Here is an 18,453-nt window from a genome sequence, read left to right on the forward strand (position 1 = left end):
CTCTTCATCCATTTATTTCAACAAAGTCTCAACTACCTACTAGTGCTTAGCACTATCCTGAGTACTAGAGATAGCATAACAAATAAGATCACCCAAATCATAGAGCTTATTCCAGTCAAGGGAGACAGAAGATTCAAATAAGCAAATACAAATAATAATTTTAGCTACTTCTAAGTGCAAGAAGGAAGGAAAATAAATAAAATTAATCTGGCCAGAGCTTGGTGAGCAAGGAGAGTGGTAAGTGGTTAAGAGAGAGTTGAGGCCCTCCTGTCAGGTAGGACCTTAGCAGTCCTGCTGAGATATTTGGATTGCATTCTAAGTGTAGTGGAAGTCAGAGAAGGATTGTAAACAGGGAGTGACAAGATCTAATTACATTTTTAAAAGAATACTCCAGTTGCTCTGGGAGGAGGGAATGGATTCCAGGAAGCAAAGGTGAAAATGAGCATACCACAGTATGTGTGAAAGAAGGTGGGAGCTGGGACCATTTGGACTACCTGAAAATGAGGAGTGGTTACTGCCTTCAGGGGATGCTTTGCAGGTGGAACTGAAAGAACCTGATGATGGCTTGGGTGTTAGCATAAGGGAAAAAAAGGAATAATAAAGACTCTAGGAGTTTCAGCTTGAACAAAAACTGTAGTGATGATCCTACTATTTAAGAGATGGGGAAGAGAGAGGGTGAAATAGGGATTCAAAAGGGGTATGAAATTTTGATGACATTTAATATTTGGGTAAGCAGAGGTTAGAACCCCATTGGAAAAGAAGGAAGATGACTCCAAAGTCCATTGTTCTTAAATTGGTAATTATTTTTTTTTCCCTTGAGTTTTCACTTCATTTGCAGTAGATTGTTGATTCTATCTAAACCTTGCCATTCAGTAGATTGTTGATTCTATCTAAACCTTACCATTCTCACTAGTGTTCTAGTCTTTAAAGACAAATTCAGGGATGAAGAGAATTATTTCCCTGAGTCTGTATTCAGAGAGTAGATACTAGTGCTAAAAGACCTTTATATGTTTCATGAAAGCTATTTTTATAAATGGATTCAAATAGTAAATACAGTCTCCTAAATGCCAACGATCTGTACCTAAATGGAAGTTTTGGTAAAAACAAAGTGTGATTGCAAAGCATGGAGACCTTGGAAGGGAATCTGCAGAAAATTGAGGATAGGGCAAACGATGGGATTGAGGAGCAGGAAGAAAGATGACCAAGGAAGAATCCTGACTGTTCATCATCATGGACTTTAGGGTGATGCACTGTTTTCTTTTCTTTGAAAGGACAGATTTTTTTTTCCCTCAAAAGCAGCTCAATTTGTTTTAGGAGTCAAAGGGTGACAGCAGTAATGTGATCCATAACTGACAGAGTATTGGGAAAATAATCAGGAAAAACAAGGTAATGGGAGGGAGTCTCCTACCATGTACTGACGAAGAGACCATCAGCATAAATCCTGAAACTCAAGTCCCAAGAGGGCTATGACTAGGCATCCTTGAGATTCTGAGCGCTGAGACAGGAATGCATCTGTGCTACTGAAGGACTTCCACCCTCCAAGTCCCCTTCTTCTTTACCAGATGGGGGAAGGGAGACCCACAGAGTCAGACCTACTTTGCTTCCCAGAGTCTATCACTTCCTACAAAAGAAAGCATTGGTTACTGATGTCCTTGTCATTGTCCTTGCATTGGCAGCATGATGTCCTTGTCAAATTCTCTGCATAAGGTCAGATGATAGGGCCCAGGAAAACTTGTGGTGATGGTTTTGGATGGCTTGTGTAGCTGGTCATGCCATTGGTTGAACTCAGAGAAATCCAAAGTGAAGTCCAAAACTCAGGTAGGCAAGGTTGATGGTTTTGAAACATCTTCTTCCTTTGCCATCTTGGAACTTGATTATGACCATGGTCTTAGGTTTCTGTGTCTTAGTTTCCCCACTTGTAAATGGTAATGATTGTTAGGTCGTTAACTATGTATTTGTTGGAAAAACCCATAATATTGAGTAGCTTGCCTTAAAAATTCATCTAGATGGAATAAATGATTTAAGTATATGAGTTGAGAATCCCTAGTCAAAAATCTGAAATCTAAAATGCCCTAAATTTCAAACCATTTTGAGGACTAATATACCACCACAAGTTAAAAATGCCATACCATGAAACTTTATTTCATGAACAAAATTATTAAAGATATTGTCTAAAATATTGCATATATTTTATAAATTTATATTAATTTTAATTGTAACTAGTGTTATAAAGATAAGTTTGTGTGTTTGTGAAACAAACATTTTGAATCCTGGTGCAGGGTCTTTGCTCTTATCCCAAGTCTAATGTCTGAGTGTTTCCTTTTGCTTAGTCTTGACCATAGTGCTTTTCTCTAGAACATAGCGCGCTTCTTTAGAACTTAGGCTGTGGGGAACTGTGGAGGCTCGTGCATTTATTTCTTTTGAGATCCCATGAAGAGACTCCAAGACCTTAAGTAATTTATTTATGTTCACCTAGTTAGTAAGTGACTGAGCTAGAACAGGAAGCAGGTCTGTCAACTTCAAAGTCCATTCTGCTACCAGTTCTTCTGAAATGGAAATCTGAGTCGCATTTGGACACAGATCAGAGTCTCATGAAACTAGAAGGGAAACGCAGGCCATAGTTCTAAAGCATCACTTTTAGCAAATGACTTAGGGACAAATATTAGTTTTCAAAATGCTTTATAAGATCTAGTGGAAGTACATCAGATGTAAAAGATGAAATATAAGATTTTTTTAAATGACACACTTACTATTAAGACCTGAGCTACCCTAGGATATGATCCCAACTATCCCCTCACTCCCTTAGCCTTTCACATCTTTCTGCAGTATTGGGGCACACTAAGTTTGGGAAGCATAGGGTTACCCCACGCTGGTTTTCTGAAACATTGAGCTTTCTCAGTTCATCACTATGAACAGAAAAGCTGCTGGTTAGAAATCAAACCTTTTTCAAAATTGGAAAATGGCCATTTCTTATAAAATGTGCACTTTTCATTGGTATATTTTTTTTCTGTAGGTGTGTCTAAAGAGGTACAAGAAAAATGAGTTTTAAATGTGTGCCACATCTTTAGCATAGATCAGGACACATAAAGTAGGTGCTCAGTAATTGAATTACTTGTGTTATATTACTTCTTAACTCTCAGCTCATCATAAGAACTCATGATGCCCTTTACAACCAATGTCACAATTGCTATGCATTACATATATCACAGGAATAGCAGAAAAGAACCATAATATGCCAGACTGGCATTTACAGCTTCCTAGAGAAAACGGCTCTCCTGTTATTATTATTCTCATATGGATGCAGGCCTCATTTTCTGCATCCGAATGAACTTCCCCAGCTGGGGAATAGAGAAGACCTTAATCATTTTTAACTGGATCTGATGTATAAGTCCTTATCAAAGGTTAATGTTGGGACATAGTTTCTGGCAGGGTCTTCAGAGTTATTTAACAAGCTCAGGTTAATGTTGAGACCACTGAACTCTCCACTTGCTGGACATGGTGCATCTGGAGTAGCAATAATCATAATAATCACAGCTCAGAAGGGTGAAGGATGTTTCTAAAACAGAAACTTTTTTCCTTTTTTTTTAATTCTGTTGATAAATCATAGCTTTCTTCCCTTTCTAAAAGCGATCTGGAATACAATCCTGTCAGAATTATTTCCATAGGAACAATTTCACATTGAAATTTGTATACTAAACCAATGTGTTGCAATTGCCTCAACATAAACTATAAAATACATATTCATTGCCTCTGCTTTCATGACTCCATTACTCTTCTCGGCATCCTGTCAGTTGCCATGGCTTCTCACCATAACAGGATGTGATGCTTTGATCCTAAATACTGAAACTCAGATGGTCTCTTGGGTCAAAAACCATAATGACCAGAAGGCCATAAAAAGGCCATAACATTGAACATTTAAAAGTAGTAGAAGCTTAATAAAATGTGTATTGTAGGAAAGTACAACTTCTCATTGCTGTGTGATAGGTAAGTACAATAATCACAGACCAGGCAACACGGTACATTTGTACCTTTTAAAGATTTAATCTTTCTACAGAGTCACTCAGTAAACTACCCCATTAAGTTTGGTAAGAGTTACTGTGGAGACCAGCAATCAGACGGGGAAGAGCGTGTTGTTTATTCTTACAATGAATAATTTTTGTTTCTAGATTTGAATGTGATTCTTCAATATCCATGAGTGCAGATGCATGCCTTACTGAGAGAAGACATATTTGCTCCTGATTTAAGTCAAATGTAAAATAAGATTAAATTGCAATCACTTTTAAGATTGAGGGTCTTGGACTCCTTATATTGCATATAGTACACAACAAACATATAGGTGTGTTTGTTCTCTTTCTGTGATTGGGAAAAATGCCTGAGAAAAACAACTTGGAGGTTGAAAGATTTATTCTGGCTCATATTATCGGAGCTCTCAGTCCATGGTCAGTTGGCTTCATTGCTTTGGGCCTGAAATGAGGTACAGCATCACAGTTGAAGGGCATGACAAAGGGAAGTTGCCCATCTCATGGCTGCCAGGAAGCAAATAAAGAGATGGAAGGGTAAGAAGACAGAAAGAGAGAAAGGGTCTGGAGACAACTCATACCCTTCCTTTAGATGTCCCTAGTGACCTACTTCTTCCAATTCAGCCCTACTTCCCACAGTTACCACCACTTCCCAATAACGCCATCAAGTTATTAATCCATTAGTTCATTAATCCACTGATGAAATTAGAGCCAACCTGATCCAATCATCTTTCCAAAGACTCCACCTCTGAACCCTGCTACATTGGAGACCAAACCTACAACACATACTATTTGGACAATATTCCAGACCTAAACTATAACATTCAGTCTTCCCTAAATCATGGAACAGTAGGACCCAACAGGATGATAACCTGAGTTAATGTGGAGTCCAAGAGCCATCCTACCTTTGTCTCCACCTCACTAGATTTTTCCAGGGTTTCCTTGCTCTCCCTCAGCCATCCCCAGGGAAAATGAGGGAAGGAAGAGAAACTACCCTAAGGTTCATGTTAGAATTGAACTGAACCTGAGAACTGCTTTGGAACAACAGCAGGTTTAAATCATTTGCTCAGCTTTAGAATTAGTTGGTAATCTGGAAACCATCAAAAGTTACCCAAGTAGCCAGGCACAGTAGCACAGGCATATAATCCCAGTGGCTCAGGAGGCTGAGGCAGGTGGATAGTGAGTTCAAAGCCTGTTTCAGCAAAAGTGAGGTACTACACAACTCAGAGAGACCCTGTTTCTAAATAAAATACAAAAATTGGATTGGGGATGTGGTTCAGTGGTCGAGTGACCCTGAATTCAATCTCTGATACCAAAAAAAAAAAAAAAAAAAAGTTACCAAAGAAGGGTTGGACCTTCACTTGGAGCCTTGGAAATCTGAAGAAAAAAAAAAGACCACAGATCTAGATTCTGGGCTAAAATTGTCGACTTTCTAGTGTTAAGAGGTGTTCTACCTGCTCTGGACCACACAGGAATCAGAAGGGGAGCATTGGCAAAGAGAGTACGATGCACTATTTGTGTCCCCTCAAAATTCATATGTTGAAGCCTATATTACTCAGCTCCCCAACACAACACAATATACCTGAGACAATCAACTCATAATGAGAAAATATTTATTTTAGTTCACAGTTTTGGAGGTCCCATTGGCAGCAATGGCAAAGAGAAGGAAGAAGGGAATGGGGTTCCTTAAGAACATGTCCCCAGTGAACTAAAGACCTCCCACCAGACAGAACATTCTAAAGGCCCCTCCACCTCTTTATTGTGCCCTTCCCGGGGAGCAAGCTTTTACCACATGAACCTTAGGGAGACATTCCAGACCAAACTATAGCAAAACTCTACCCCACAGTGACCGCTTTTGGAGCCTGGGATTCTAAAGAAGTATTAAATTTTAAAAAGGTCATAAGAGTGGGACCTGTTCCAGTAGGATTAGTGTGCTTATCAGAAAAGACCCCAGAGAGTTCATTCTCTGTCTTGCTCCTTCTTCAAGCAGAAAGAGAGCTCTCACCAGAAACTGAATTGGGCAGAACCTTGATCTTGGTTTTCTGGCCTTCAGAACTGTGAGAAAACTCATTTGTTATTTAAGCCACCCAGTCTGTGGTACTTTATTATGGCAACCCAAGAAGGCTGAGGCAGAGACCCTTCCCTATCTCTGACCTCAGACCTGAGGTAAGAGTACCAAGCTCTACCACTTCCTGGCTGTGTGAATGTGGGTTGGTCACTTTACCAGAAATTCCTTCTCTCTTAAATTGGGATAAAAGCAGGATAGATAGAAAACCAAAAATGTAGAATAACAGCAACTAATATTGATTGCATATATTCTGTGTGCCAGGAGTTTTTCTTCTAAGAATTTTATTTAAGTCAGGTTCATTAAGGTATAATATAGTACAATATACCTTTTTTTACTATGCAGTTCTATAAGTTCTGGCAAACAGTCATATAACTTTCATCACAATCAAGAGACAGAACCCTATGAAAGGAAGCCCTCCCTCTACTCCCAGTTCTGGGCAACCACAATTTTTCTAGACCTAATGTTTTACCTTTTCTACAATATCATATAAAAAAATTACACAGACTTTTGATCTGACTTCTTTCTTGGAGTGTTTCTAATAGCAAATCATTTCATATTTTAAACAATAATTTGGGGTAAGTCTGATTATTGTAGAATGATTTGATATGAAAATGCTATGGCAAAGCAAAAACAGTCATACAAACCTGAGGTATTATCATCATTTGTATTACCTGTATTATTATTATTTTATGGTAAAATACAGACAAAAATCAATCCTCAATGGAAACTATGCATTGAATTTTCCTTATTTGTTCACCTAGAATCCAAGTGTTGGGACATACTGATGATAGCTCTATGACCGTTCCCTTTAACACAGATGACGATTTGCCTTATTCTGGCAGAAGAGAGATTTAATTATGAAAGAAAGCATTTGAAAAAATATTGCTAGCTATAAGGTCCAGCAGGTCCTCTCATTAACTAATCCAAATATACTTGGTCTTGAAGTTTCTAAGTCATTACCCTATGCTTCTGACCGGATTATTACTGTAAATAGGAAAAGACCAAGAAAGATGTTCTATGCTGTAAATATCAGAAATTTTAGAGTAGCAATAATCAATTCCTAAGCTAGAAACAATTCCTAATCTATGAGAGAGGGTGACCAGGCTGACACCAGGGTTCTTCCTGGCCAACCTCAGGCTGTGTTCACCCAGGAGGGAGAGGCAGGGCAGAAAGGACTGAGTTTCTTCCTAGGAAGTGTTCCCTGGTTCAGTACCCAGTGCTCTAGAAGCACCTTCTTACTTCATAATAGAATTCTCATCTTTCTGGACATGGTCACAGGGTGCCCACAGACCGACACAATGGTTTTAGGTTCTTCACCAAGGGGAAGATTTTGCAGACATTGCTTCTCTCGACTGTTTTTAATCTTCTATTACAAATGCAACACATGATACATAAGTCAATATGGTCCAGCTATCCCTTAAAGTTTACAGAGTTCATAAATTTTTAAGGAACAGATCAGGAGAAACTGCTGAAATGGAGCAGTCAGGCATGGGGTGTGATAAGGAGGTCTGGGAGTCCTTTCAATATTTAATGCAGCCAAAAGCTTCTGACAACTAATCATCTCTTAATGGGGCTTGCCCTTTGGCCTGCATGTTGCCAAGGGAGTAAAATGTTTGGCTTCCAAACAAGTTATCACTCACTCATTGAGTAAATACCACAAGCTGAAAGCCGCCTTCCAGGCATTATTTGTCTTTGCTAGTGAGTTTAGTTACTTGTTTTTAAATCAACAGTGATTTCGGAGCCAGTGGGGCCTTTGCTTTGGGTGTGCAGAGAGGCTCCTGCCAATGGATTTGCCTCTTGTAAACACAGAATGGAGGCTGGGGGCGGGGGGGAGAGTGAATGTTGGGAGGGTAAGCATGATCATGGGGGGAAATAAAGAGACAACATGGGCAAGGCCAAATGCAGCATTTGAACTGGGAACGCACTAATGAGGTTTGAGAGGGGATTGGAAGAAAGGGAAATAGGAACGGACTGGGAGGGGCAATACAGATGCAGGTAAAAAGAGGCAGCGAGCGGGGACCAGGGGATGATTGGGTGCATTTTGTGAGAAGCCCAGCAGAAGGGGAAGAACTGAGCTCATCACCTCCTCATTTGTCTCCATTTCCCTGGAGAATGAGCTGTGCATTCCTCATTAACTTGTCCCATTCACAAAGACACATTTTATATTTGAAACAAATAAAAACAATCAAAATGAGAAAGAACCTAGGTTGTCAGCATGTATAGTGGGGAGATAAAGATCCTTCTTCAGTTCTGTTGGTCACTAAGTCATATTTACACCTGCTCAGCAAGTTTCCAATCCCTTTCTGATGTAGAAAAAGAAATTGCCTGTGAAGCCACTGGGAATTTTTCACAATTTACAACCTAATGACCGAAGAGTGAGTACTTTGAGTTACTTGGGTACGAAATAAATTTCATAGTTACACTGATTAGATGTGTCCACTTTGATTTTAAAATAATGAAGTCATTGATTTCTAATTCAGGGCAGTTTTATCAAGGGTCTTTTAGTATTTTTTTTTTCGAGGATTTATTATCTTGAAATAGATTTAAAATAGATAGATATAAAGGATACTTGTGCCCATGTATTTTAAATAGAACACAGTTATTATTTTTGTTTTTAACTAGATCATTCTATACATAATTGTTCCAAAAATTATGAGGTATGGAAATAAACATTAAGGACTAAAAAAAAAAACCAGTTCTTGATGTTTTTAACAACAGAATCCATTCTTTCTCTTAGCTTGATTTATTTTAGGTCCTATGGAATTTCTTTTTGCCCTTGGACCTCAGACATTGTTCACATGTACATTACTGGTTTACCCAAGTTGCAGTGATTAGCAGCCCTAATGGTCAAAAATGGTGAAGTTCTTCCCAGCCCCTAATGGTTAAACTTCCTTTTGTAGTTTCTCCCCCTTTTCTCCATCCTTAGAAGAAATGAGATCTGAATCACCATCTTAGTATTATAAATACTTCCACATATTATGCATTATGAAACCTCCCTAGACTCTGTTCACAGATTGACTAGTCCCAGGTCTGTACCATGGACAGATGTCCACTTGTACAGATGGCAAATCAAGGAATGGGTTTCTTGTGCAACTTAGAAAGTCTTTGCACCCCATATGAATCCCAGTAGTTTGGGTTGTATTTTAAGAGGTTATGAATTTAATTAAATGACAAGACTATTTCTATAGAAGATTTGGTTCCATAAAGAGTTTAGAGAAGGATTGGAGAATGGATAGGGAGGCAGTGAAGGCTAATCTCTTTGAAAGAACATATTGAGAACTCCTTCCCAAATGGCAACACTTGCAAGAGAACCACTTGAAGATGTGGTTTGCTTACCAACCAACCACCTCATCCCCTACCAGACATAACTGATTAGTGTCCATCACTCTTGAGGCAGGAACCCTTAGCAGAAGGGAGTGTCTGCTCTATTCGCAGGCTGACACCAAGGTACTAGAATAGTCACTGAGCTGCAGCAGGGGATTTTCCTTGAAATGGTGGAATTTGAGCTTACCTTTCAGAGATCTCTGGGGAGTAAGGGGAAAGGGCAGGAAAGCAAACCTTCCAAGTGGCACAAGCAAGTTCCCTCTGGGTAAGGATCTACCACTAGGCTTGCTGGCTGACCACAAAGCATGTGTTAGAGACTGGAGATGTAGAAAGGCAGAGGGACCCATCAGAATGAATAGTGTTCAGTGGTGTTATTGTGTGGATGTGAGGTGTCACCCAAAAGCTCACGTGTGAGACAATGCAAGAAGATTCCGAGGAGAAATGATTGGATTGTGAGAGTCTTAACCTACTCAGTGAATTATTCTCTGGTGGCATTAACCGAATGGTAACTGGAGGCAGATTGGGTGTGGCTGGAGGGAGTGGTTCATTGGGGGCGTGGCCATGGGGTATACATTTTGTATCTGGAGAGTGCAGTCTCTCTGCTTCCTAATGATGCAAGCTGCTTCCCTCTGCCACACTCGTCTGTCATAATGTTCTGCCTGACCTCAAGCCCAGAGGAATGAAGTTGGCTTTCTATGAACTAAGACCTCTGAAACTGTGAGCCCTCAAATTTTCCTCCTGTGCTGGTTGGGTCATTTAGTCACAGCAGCAAAAAAAGCTGACTAAAACAAGTGGGTTTGAGGTTCTTAAATGCTCTGAACATTTAGGTATATTATTAGTCATCTCTAGGCAAAACAACATCTACTCCAGAGGGTAGCTCTTAGATGCAAGTGAGATAATTGAATGGAAATTCTTTATAAGAGGTGAGGTACCATGTGTGTCAATGGTTAATTGCAGACACAGAGTGGTAGTGGGTGATTACAGAACCATAGTGTTTTGTGCTAGAAGTAACCCTTCACATTTGACAATAAGGGAATAAGTCAGACCCAAAAGAACTTTTTCCCAGGCTGGTTAAGAGCACAGCAAGAACTAGAAATGTAGTCTCTTAGGTGAAGAAAATAAAAATTGCACGTCTACCTCAACTACCCAGATAACTGGATTTCCTATCTTGCATCAGTTCAATCCCGTTAGTTCAGTGACTAGCATGCAACCCACTTCAGCTGACCACAGCAGAACCCAGAGCCACCGTCACATCTTGAACAGCCACAAGCAGAAATTCTGACTCCCAGTGTCATACTTGAGATCATATTCCATCTCACAAATATTTAAGTAAGGATGCAAGGGCAAGTCGCCAAGTAGTACAACACAAAACAAATGTCTCGTTGTGTGTTTTGCTGCACAGGGTATGGTTTTGTGTGGCTCAAAAGCTGTCAAGTGTCTGCAGCAAGAATGTGATTGTAATTTATAACAATGGTGACTGTTTTGGAGGGATAAGGGGAATCCTACTCTTGTGACATGCTCCAAAATCCTAAGGAAAGGATTGCAAAAGAAATGCTCAAAAAATGTTCTAAACGGTTTGAGAAAACTTGTGAACCCTGCCTGAACTTTTATTAGATTGTCCCACCACTCACCCATTTGACATCAGAACAAGGAAAGCATTATTTATAACAGCATGTGTGAAATCCCAGAAGAGATTCTTGAAAGAATTAAAGTGAAAAATCTATCCCAAAGAGACTACAAGCAGAAAATAAATGATCAGATGGGAAAACATGTAAATCAAAATGTGAGTCTTTTTTTTTTTTTTTCTTTTTTCTATGCTTTAGAGGAAACAGAAGTTTTTCTTTGGTCATTAGTGACACAGGACAAAGCACCTGGTACATTGGGAGCTACAATCAAAGGAGCCACGTAGTCACTGCCAAGTGAAAAGTATAGGAGAGTCACGTGTGTTGATTCTTCCCCTTATTGTCTGCAGAATGGCTGCTATTCATTGAGGAAATAAGAAAGTAAAGGTTCTAGAGAAGGAAACAACACCTTGAAAGCATTTGGTGCATAAGATTTATAAAGCACTTTCACACAGGACTGCTTGAATATATAACTCATGATAACATGATGGAATATATATTGTTACCCATGGTTTATAGCTGGAGAAATGAAATCACAGAGAGAAACTCCAGGTTCCAATAGCACACCCAGCTGTTTCCTGCTTGGGTAACCTCAGTGAGCTGCCAAGCCTCTCTCATGCCACTCTCCTGTATTTGTGAAACTAGATGGATCAGTGGATAGATATTTTGTAAACAGTGTAAAGTTCTCCAGGTACATTTCAGAGAGTGGCAAGGAGACTGGTCATGCTGTATCCCAGGGATTACAGTCTTTGAGAATGAGTGTGCTATAATAGCCCCCAGACTTTCCTGCCATGTTGACTGAGACATATTCAGCTCTGCGAAGTGGTACAGCTAGTTCATACTGGCCATAGAGAAGTCCTCTCCTTACTGCTGTTGTGTGGTGGCCCAGGACCTGGTGGGATCATTCCACCCTCTACCATGAGTTCTTTTGAGCATCCGGAAATGTTGCATCCTCCATATGTAAGCACAACTTCCCTTTGCCAAAGTTCCAGGCACTCAAATGTAACAGGGCTCTGAACACAAAGGATATTCACCAGCCATATTCTTTTTGGTTGGTCAGTGCCTATGTCATGCTGGTCATGGTTTGAATACTGACCCCAAGGGGAATTGTTGCCACCACCTTCAGATATACCAGGTGGGTCCATGAGAGAAACATGTGCCCATTGAACACTGAGTTCCTGCTGTTGTTAAAGGAAGAAGGAGCAGGCAAACACACTGATAAGAAGCCAACTTGGCCTTTGTGAGCTTTGGGTTTATTAAGAGTTGAATAGAAAATTATGGGACACCATAACCCTAGCTAGTAAGTTATATCTCTCCCTCTCATTTGGACCCATTGTATGGAGAATGGGGTGGGAACTCCTCCTTTCATACTGTCATGCTTTCTTTGATGCGAAGAGCATCATTTGAAATTACTAAGCTTATTGGATGTCTTTGGCACTTCAGTTCCTTGGGCTGGGGCGCAAGTGCATTTTTTAAAGCACTGTTCGTTCATTTTCTTCTTATAATAGATCATGAATGGATATTGAGAATTAGAATTGGGCAGAAACTCTGTGGCATTAGTCTAAAAACTTGGGGGCTGAGAGTTGTCATTGAGGCCTGATTCCTGCTATAGCACAACTGTCCCCCACTGCTGTCAATTAGCAGTGTGTCCCAGAGTTGGCACTACTGGGAGGTGGGTGCAGGATTAGAAACAGGACCTACAGGCCACAGGCTATTGTGCAGGAATCAGTTCAGGGTTTTAAAATCAGACAGCCCTGATGTGCTCTAAACCTGAAAATGAAATTCTTTACTTTTCTCCATGAAGTGGGAAATCTAAAATACGTCACCCTGTCAAACAAGCAACCTGTACCTCAGTTACCTTTTCTGTAAAACAGGAATGATTTCCATCTTGGTCACTGGCAGACTGTGATGAAGATGTTTTGTGCACAATGTAATACCTCAAAGTGGAAGGGAGCCCTGTCCTTGGAAGTACAGACAGATAGGTCATTTGGGAGGCAGGAACCCTTATTTGTTATCAGAATCAAAATTACCTTGTTCCTCCCTCTCTCCCTCTCTCCCTCCCTATATCCCTCCCTATCTCCCTCCCTCCCTTCCTTTGTTCCTTCATGGCTGGGGTTTGGGGCCTTATGCATCCTACATAAGTGCTCTACCACCACTTAACTAAGATCCTCAGCCTTCAAAGTTATCTCGCTAATTAGAAGATTGAGCTATCCTCTTACATGTGTGTTTTTCATGCAGGGTGAACATCCACCTAATCATCATCTCTGCTCCTGTCTGGTTTTGAGAAAAAGATAATTACAAATAATATGAAAAAAACGTTTTGACCATTGTTCACCTTTTGCTCTGTTGCTTGAGGAGATTGTATATCCCTTATGTGTTTATAAACAAAGTTAATAAGAACAAGAAAAGAAAGAAGAAAAGTCTCCCCATAGCTCTTCTCCACATGTGGTTCCCGGGTGATTGATGCTGTTTGTTGATCCCTTTCCTGCCAGGTCGGTGGCCACACGATGCTGCCCATTCGCTGGATGCCTCCAGAGAGCATCATGTACAGGAAATTCACCACAGAAAGTGATGTATGGAGCCTGGGTGTTGTGTTGTGGGAGATCTTCACCTACGGCAAACAACCCTGGTACCAGCTGTCAAACAATGAGGTGTGTTGTGATTCAGGAGAGCCCCACTCCCCAGTCTAAAATCTCCAGGACATCCCTCTGTTGGAGGCCTTCTCTTGGACTGAAATCAGGGCATGAGCTTACATGGCTCTGTTAGGGAAAACAGAACTTCCCGAATAGCTTGCTATATACCTAAATGCCATGATGGCACTAAGGAATCGCTTTGTGCTCTTCATGTAATAAACTAATAGCTGATGTATCATCCCAGTACCCTTAGAGTCCAGTGAGACTTTTGGTATTGCTCCAATGAAGCTGAAAAGTTCTTTTCTTTTTGCATATTCCACTAGAATATTAACTATTGGTGAAAAACTCAAGCATTTCATTTTCCTATTTTAATTTTTTTTTTTTTTTGCAAATATAGTCATCCCTTGGAATCCATGAGGAATTGGTTCCAGGAACTACCACAAATATCCAAATTTAGAATTCTCAAATCCCTTATACAGAATATATTTGCATATAACCTATGCACATCTTACCATATATTCTACCATATATTTTAAGTTATCTCCAGATTGTTTAGAATACCTAATACAGTGCAAATGCAATGTGAAAAGTTGTTACACTGAGTTGTTTAGGGAATTATGACAAGATAAAATATGTGCATGTTCAGTACAGATGTGATATTTTTTCCAAATATTTTTGATCTGCAGTTGGTTAAATCCACAGATGTGGAATCTACAGATATGGAGGACTGGCATCTTTATCAGGCTTCTCACATCTTTCTCAGATCTATGTCTGTCTTTTTAAGCCAGTTCCATTATCCAACCTGCCTGCTTATTTCTGTAAGCCTGTCAGTCAGCACCTTCACACAGAGTGATTTGGGTTCTATATCAGTCCAACTTGAGGAGCATTCCACATAAATAAATCATTTCTCTACCAGTTTTATGAAAAATGGATATAAACCAATATAGTTTATCATGATGTAAACCAACCCATACTAATTGCTGCCTTCCTTCTGAAAAAAATAAACAGTGACTGGACTTCTTAAAACAAACAAGGCCATCTCTCATGAGAAGTTTGGAAAGATAGAGGGGAGGTGGGAGAGAGAGAAGTTGGGTAATGAGAATAATAATGAGAAGTTGGGTATGGTTAAATAATCTTCATCAAATAATATTAAGTATATAATTTTATAAAGAACAGGAAGAGGATATTTCCAAGGGTCCCAATTCAAAGATGTGATCAATGTTTAAGAAGATGGAAATGCTAATTATCTGATTTGATCACTACACATTACAGACATGTATCAAGTTATGCTCTATGCCATGAAGAGGTACAACTATTAGATGTGAACCCTTTTAGAAATTTTAAAAAAAAAAGAGAGAGAGCCTGCCCTGGGCTCCTCTTGACTTTGACAGTTCTTTCATCTGCTTGGCTTTTTCTCCTGTCTGATCCTGTCTTTGATTTCCATCCAGGTGATAGAATGCATCACTCAGGGCCGAGTCCTGCAGCGACCTCGCACATGCCCCCAGGAGGTGTACGAGCTGATGCTGGGGTGCTGGCAGCGAGAGCCCCACATGAGGAAGAACATCAAGGGCATACACACCCTGCTTCAGAACTTGGCCAAGGCATCTCCTGTCTACCTGGATATTCTAGGCTAAGGCCCTTTTCCCAGACCGATCCTTCCCAACGCACTCCTCAGACGGGCTGAGAGGATGAACATCTCTTAACTGCCGCTGGATGCCATGACACTGCTGTCCTGCACTCTGACAGTATTAACAAGACTCCGAGACGCTTTCAGAGGGAAGCGACGTGTACTTCTCCATCCACAGACACAGTATTGACTTCTTTTTGGCATTATCTCTTTCTCTCTTTCCATCTCCCTTGATTTGATCCTTTCTTTTCTTTTCTTTTTCTTTTCTACCTTTTTTTTTTTTTTGTCTTCCTGCTTCACGTCTTACCTTCTCTTTTTAATCAAATCTGGCTTCTGCATTACTATTAACTCTGCATAGACAAAGGCCTTAACAAACCTAATTTGTTATATCAGCAGACACTCCAGTTTGCCCACCACAACTAATAATGCCTTGTTGAATTCCTGCCTTTGATGTGGATGAAAAAAGGGAAAACAAATATTTGACTTAAACTTTGTCACTTCTGCTGTACAGACATCGAGAGTTTCTATGGATTCACTTCTATTTATTTATTATTATTAATCTTCTTATTGTTTTCGGATGGCTTAAGCCTGTGTATGAAGAGGAAAACTTGTGTTCAATCCGGGAAAACTTTATCTATGGGAGATTAAAACCAGAGAGAGAGAAGATTTATTATAAACCACAGTATGGGAGAAACAAAGACAACCATTGGGATCAGCTGGCATCAGTCCCTACTTAGGAAAACCCCAGCAACTGTCAGCTGGGAAGAATGTATTCGGCACCTTCCCCTGAGGACCTTTTTGAGGAGTAAAAAGACTGTTGAACTCTGTGCCATGGACTAGTCTTTTCCCATCACCAGAAACACTAGTGTACAGAAGAGAGAAAAGATGACTACTGTAGTACACAAGATGGCACATCATAGGCTCAAACGGTCTTGTCTTGGTTGGTCATGATGATAGCACTGGTGGGTTTCTCAAGTGCTATCTACTGAGCCTTTGTCAAGTTGAGTTGAAAAGAGGTGGATTCTTGTCCAGAGATCATTTCAGGGTCAGGTGGGAAAGCCAAGGACTCGGAAAAGATAGGACAAGCTCTCAATTTGGAGGCAAGTTTCTCTTATATTGAACTTTTCAGATAGCACCTCCCTCTAACCCCTGCCCTTCACTCCCACCTGTCCTTTTAACTGTGCAAGCAAAATTGTGCATGGTCTTCGTCGATTAATACCTTGTGTGCAGAAACTACCGCTCCAGATATCGTGCCCCTGGTAGGTAGAGCAGATCAATAAAAGGTATAGCATATTAATTAAGGGAAGCTAATGGAGTTCATTAGCTGAGAATAAATGTCTCTGCGCTGTATGGTTGGTGGTGATGGGTTTTACCCAATATGGACCCTGAAGCCTGGATATCTTCATCCACGTTGAACCCACAGGATTGTAGGATGGGCAGAATCCATCCCGGAGGGAAAGGAAACCTTACCTGGGGACATCATATGCATTCATGTTCAGTGTACACAGGCAATGTCTCTTGCTCTGGGCTCTGGTTGGGAGAGTGGTTTCATTCCAAATGTATTCCATTGTCAGTATGCTGTTATGTTTTCTTCACTCCATTAAATAAGGTAAAATTAAACAATTTGGCACAACATGCCAATGGGAGACTCGGCCCAGACGGAGCATTGGAGGTATACTTCTGGGCAGAGTTACTGGTTTTGCAAAGAAAGTGTAAATTTAAATAGAAATTTACAGTTATTTGGATAGTCAGTTATACCAAGGGAGAAAATTATTTCTGTTCCTTAAGAAAACTTGCTACCCTCTGTGAGGGGAATTTTGCTAAACTTGACATCTTTATAACACGAGCCAGATTGAAAGGGAGTGATTTTAATTCATCTTAGATTGTTTTATTTAGTTTTTGTTTCTGAAGGTGCAAGAGCTCTGTGTAGATTTCACTTGTGCCCATTAATTACTGGAGCACCTTATTTTCCATTATAGGCTTTGAAAGCCAGTGCTCGAAAACTTTAGAAGTGTAAATTATCAGAGAACAAAAGGAAATCCAATAGCATCTGTGGTCAAGTGAGGGGGTTGGACAAGATGAACCTTTCAGCCCTTTGGGTTCTGTGCTGGCCTATGAAATATGGGAGTTAAATTGTTTGTTCTCTTTGTCAGTGAAAACAAACCCCTCCAGAATACACAAAATAATATAATGAAAGCCATATCTTCATGATATGTACACACATGTATATATCATGTTAAGGACCCATGGTACTGTTAAAATACTGTGGAACTCTGTGAAGCAGTAAGGAAGGGGCAGATTTGTACAAACTCTTCTAGATTCCATCAGCAATGACCAATGACCTGAAAACCTACAAAGGTTTGTCACTCTGTGTATCTGGCCAGCTGCTCTGGGAGAAAAAGCTGCAACTTATTTATTTTAACAGAAAGCAAAGGAAATAGTACTTTAAGAGATCAAGGAGAGCTGTGTAGTTTTATAGCTAAGATTTGTTTAATGTAGATGAAAAGATGGGAGCATTCCATTCCATTTTTTGTGTTTTTCTCTGAAGGAATAAAAGCAAAAAAAAAAAAAAAAAAAAAATTCTTACACCTCTGACAAAAGGTTCTATGCAAGTACGAAGTTTTATAGTTATTTATACTGCTTGTTATTATTATTTCCTCTGTTGTCTCAAGAGTGTGTGCTAATTTCAGAGATGTCTCACATTGAAAGAACATCAGGTTGTTTTTAAAATAGTTGATGAGCTACGAATATTTTAAAATATTCATCATTATTCCTCTACAAGACCCTTTCTCATGGTCTTCTAATTTTTAGAAAAGCAGCATCCTGGTTCTGAAAGGTACTGGTTATCAAATATGGTCTGCCATCAGATATGTTAAAAACTATAACAATAGCAGTGACAAACCTAATTCTCTAACTCCAACCCAGTCTGACAGTCATCTCCACTTACAAAGTGTGAAAGTTTTCCAAACACTTTTTGCATGTGTTTGCAAATTATTCCTATTTTTTATAGGTGAGGAAATTGAAACTCAGAGAAGCTCAGAGGCATGCTGAGGTCTCCTGTCTAGCTTGCGGCACCAATAGGCCTTCATCCAAGTACTCTGACTTTATAAGTTCATGATTCTGTCCAGTAGAGACTCTTATATACCAACAAGCAGTTCAG

General features: G+C 39.9%; 1 protein-coding gene across 4 annotated transcripts in view; it reads left to right on the forward strand.

The window, feature by feature from the left end:
• The window catches only part of Ntrk2 (neurotrophic receptor tyrosine kinase 2), a 349,269-nt gene extending 331,396 nt beyond the window's left edge, over positions 1-17,873 (forward strand). For all 4 annotated transcript variants that reach the window (XM_047524198.1, XM_047524200.1, XM_047524199.1 and 1 more), the window contains 2 exons: positions 13,526-13,684; positions 15,115-17,873. In XM_047524198.1, coding sequence (XP_047380154.1) covers positions 13,526-13,684; positions 15,115-15,300 — 345 coding nt within the window. In that variant the 3' untranslated portion in view covers positions 15,301-17,873. The remainder of the gene's footprint in view (positions 1-13,525; positions 13,685-15,114) is intronic.
• Positions 17,874-18,453: the final 580 nt, after the last annotated feature.

This window comes from Sciurus carolinensis, chromosome 14 (assembly GCF_902686445.1).
Source record: "Sciurus carolinensis chromosome 14, mSciCar1.2, whole genome shotgun sequence".
NCBI classification, from domain to species: Eukaryota; Metazoa; Chordata; class Mammalia; order Rodentia; family Sciuridae; genus Sciurus; species Sciurus carolinensis.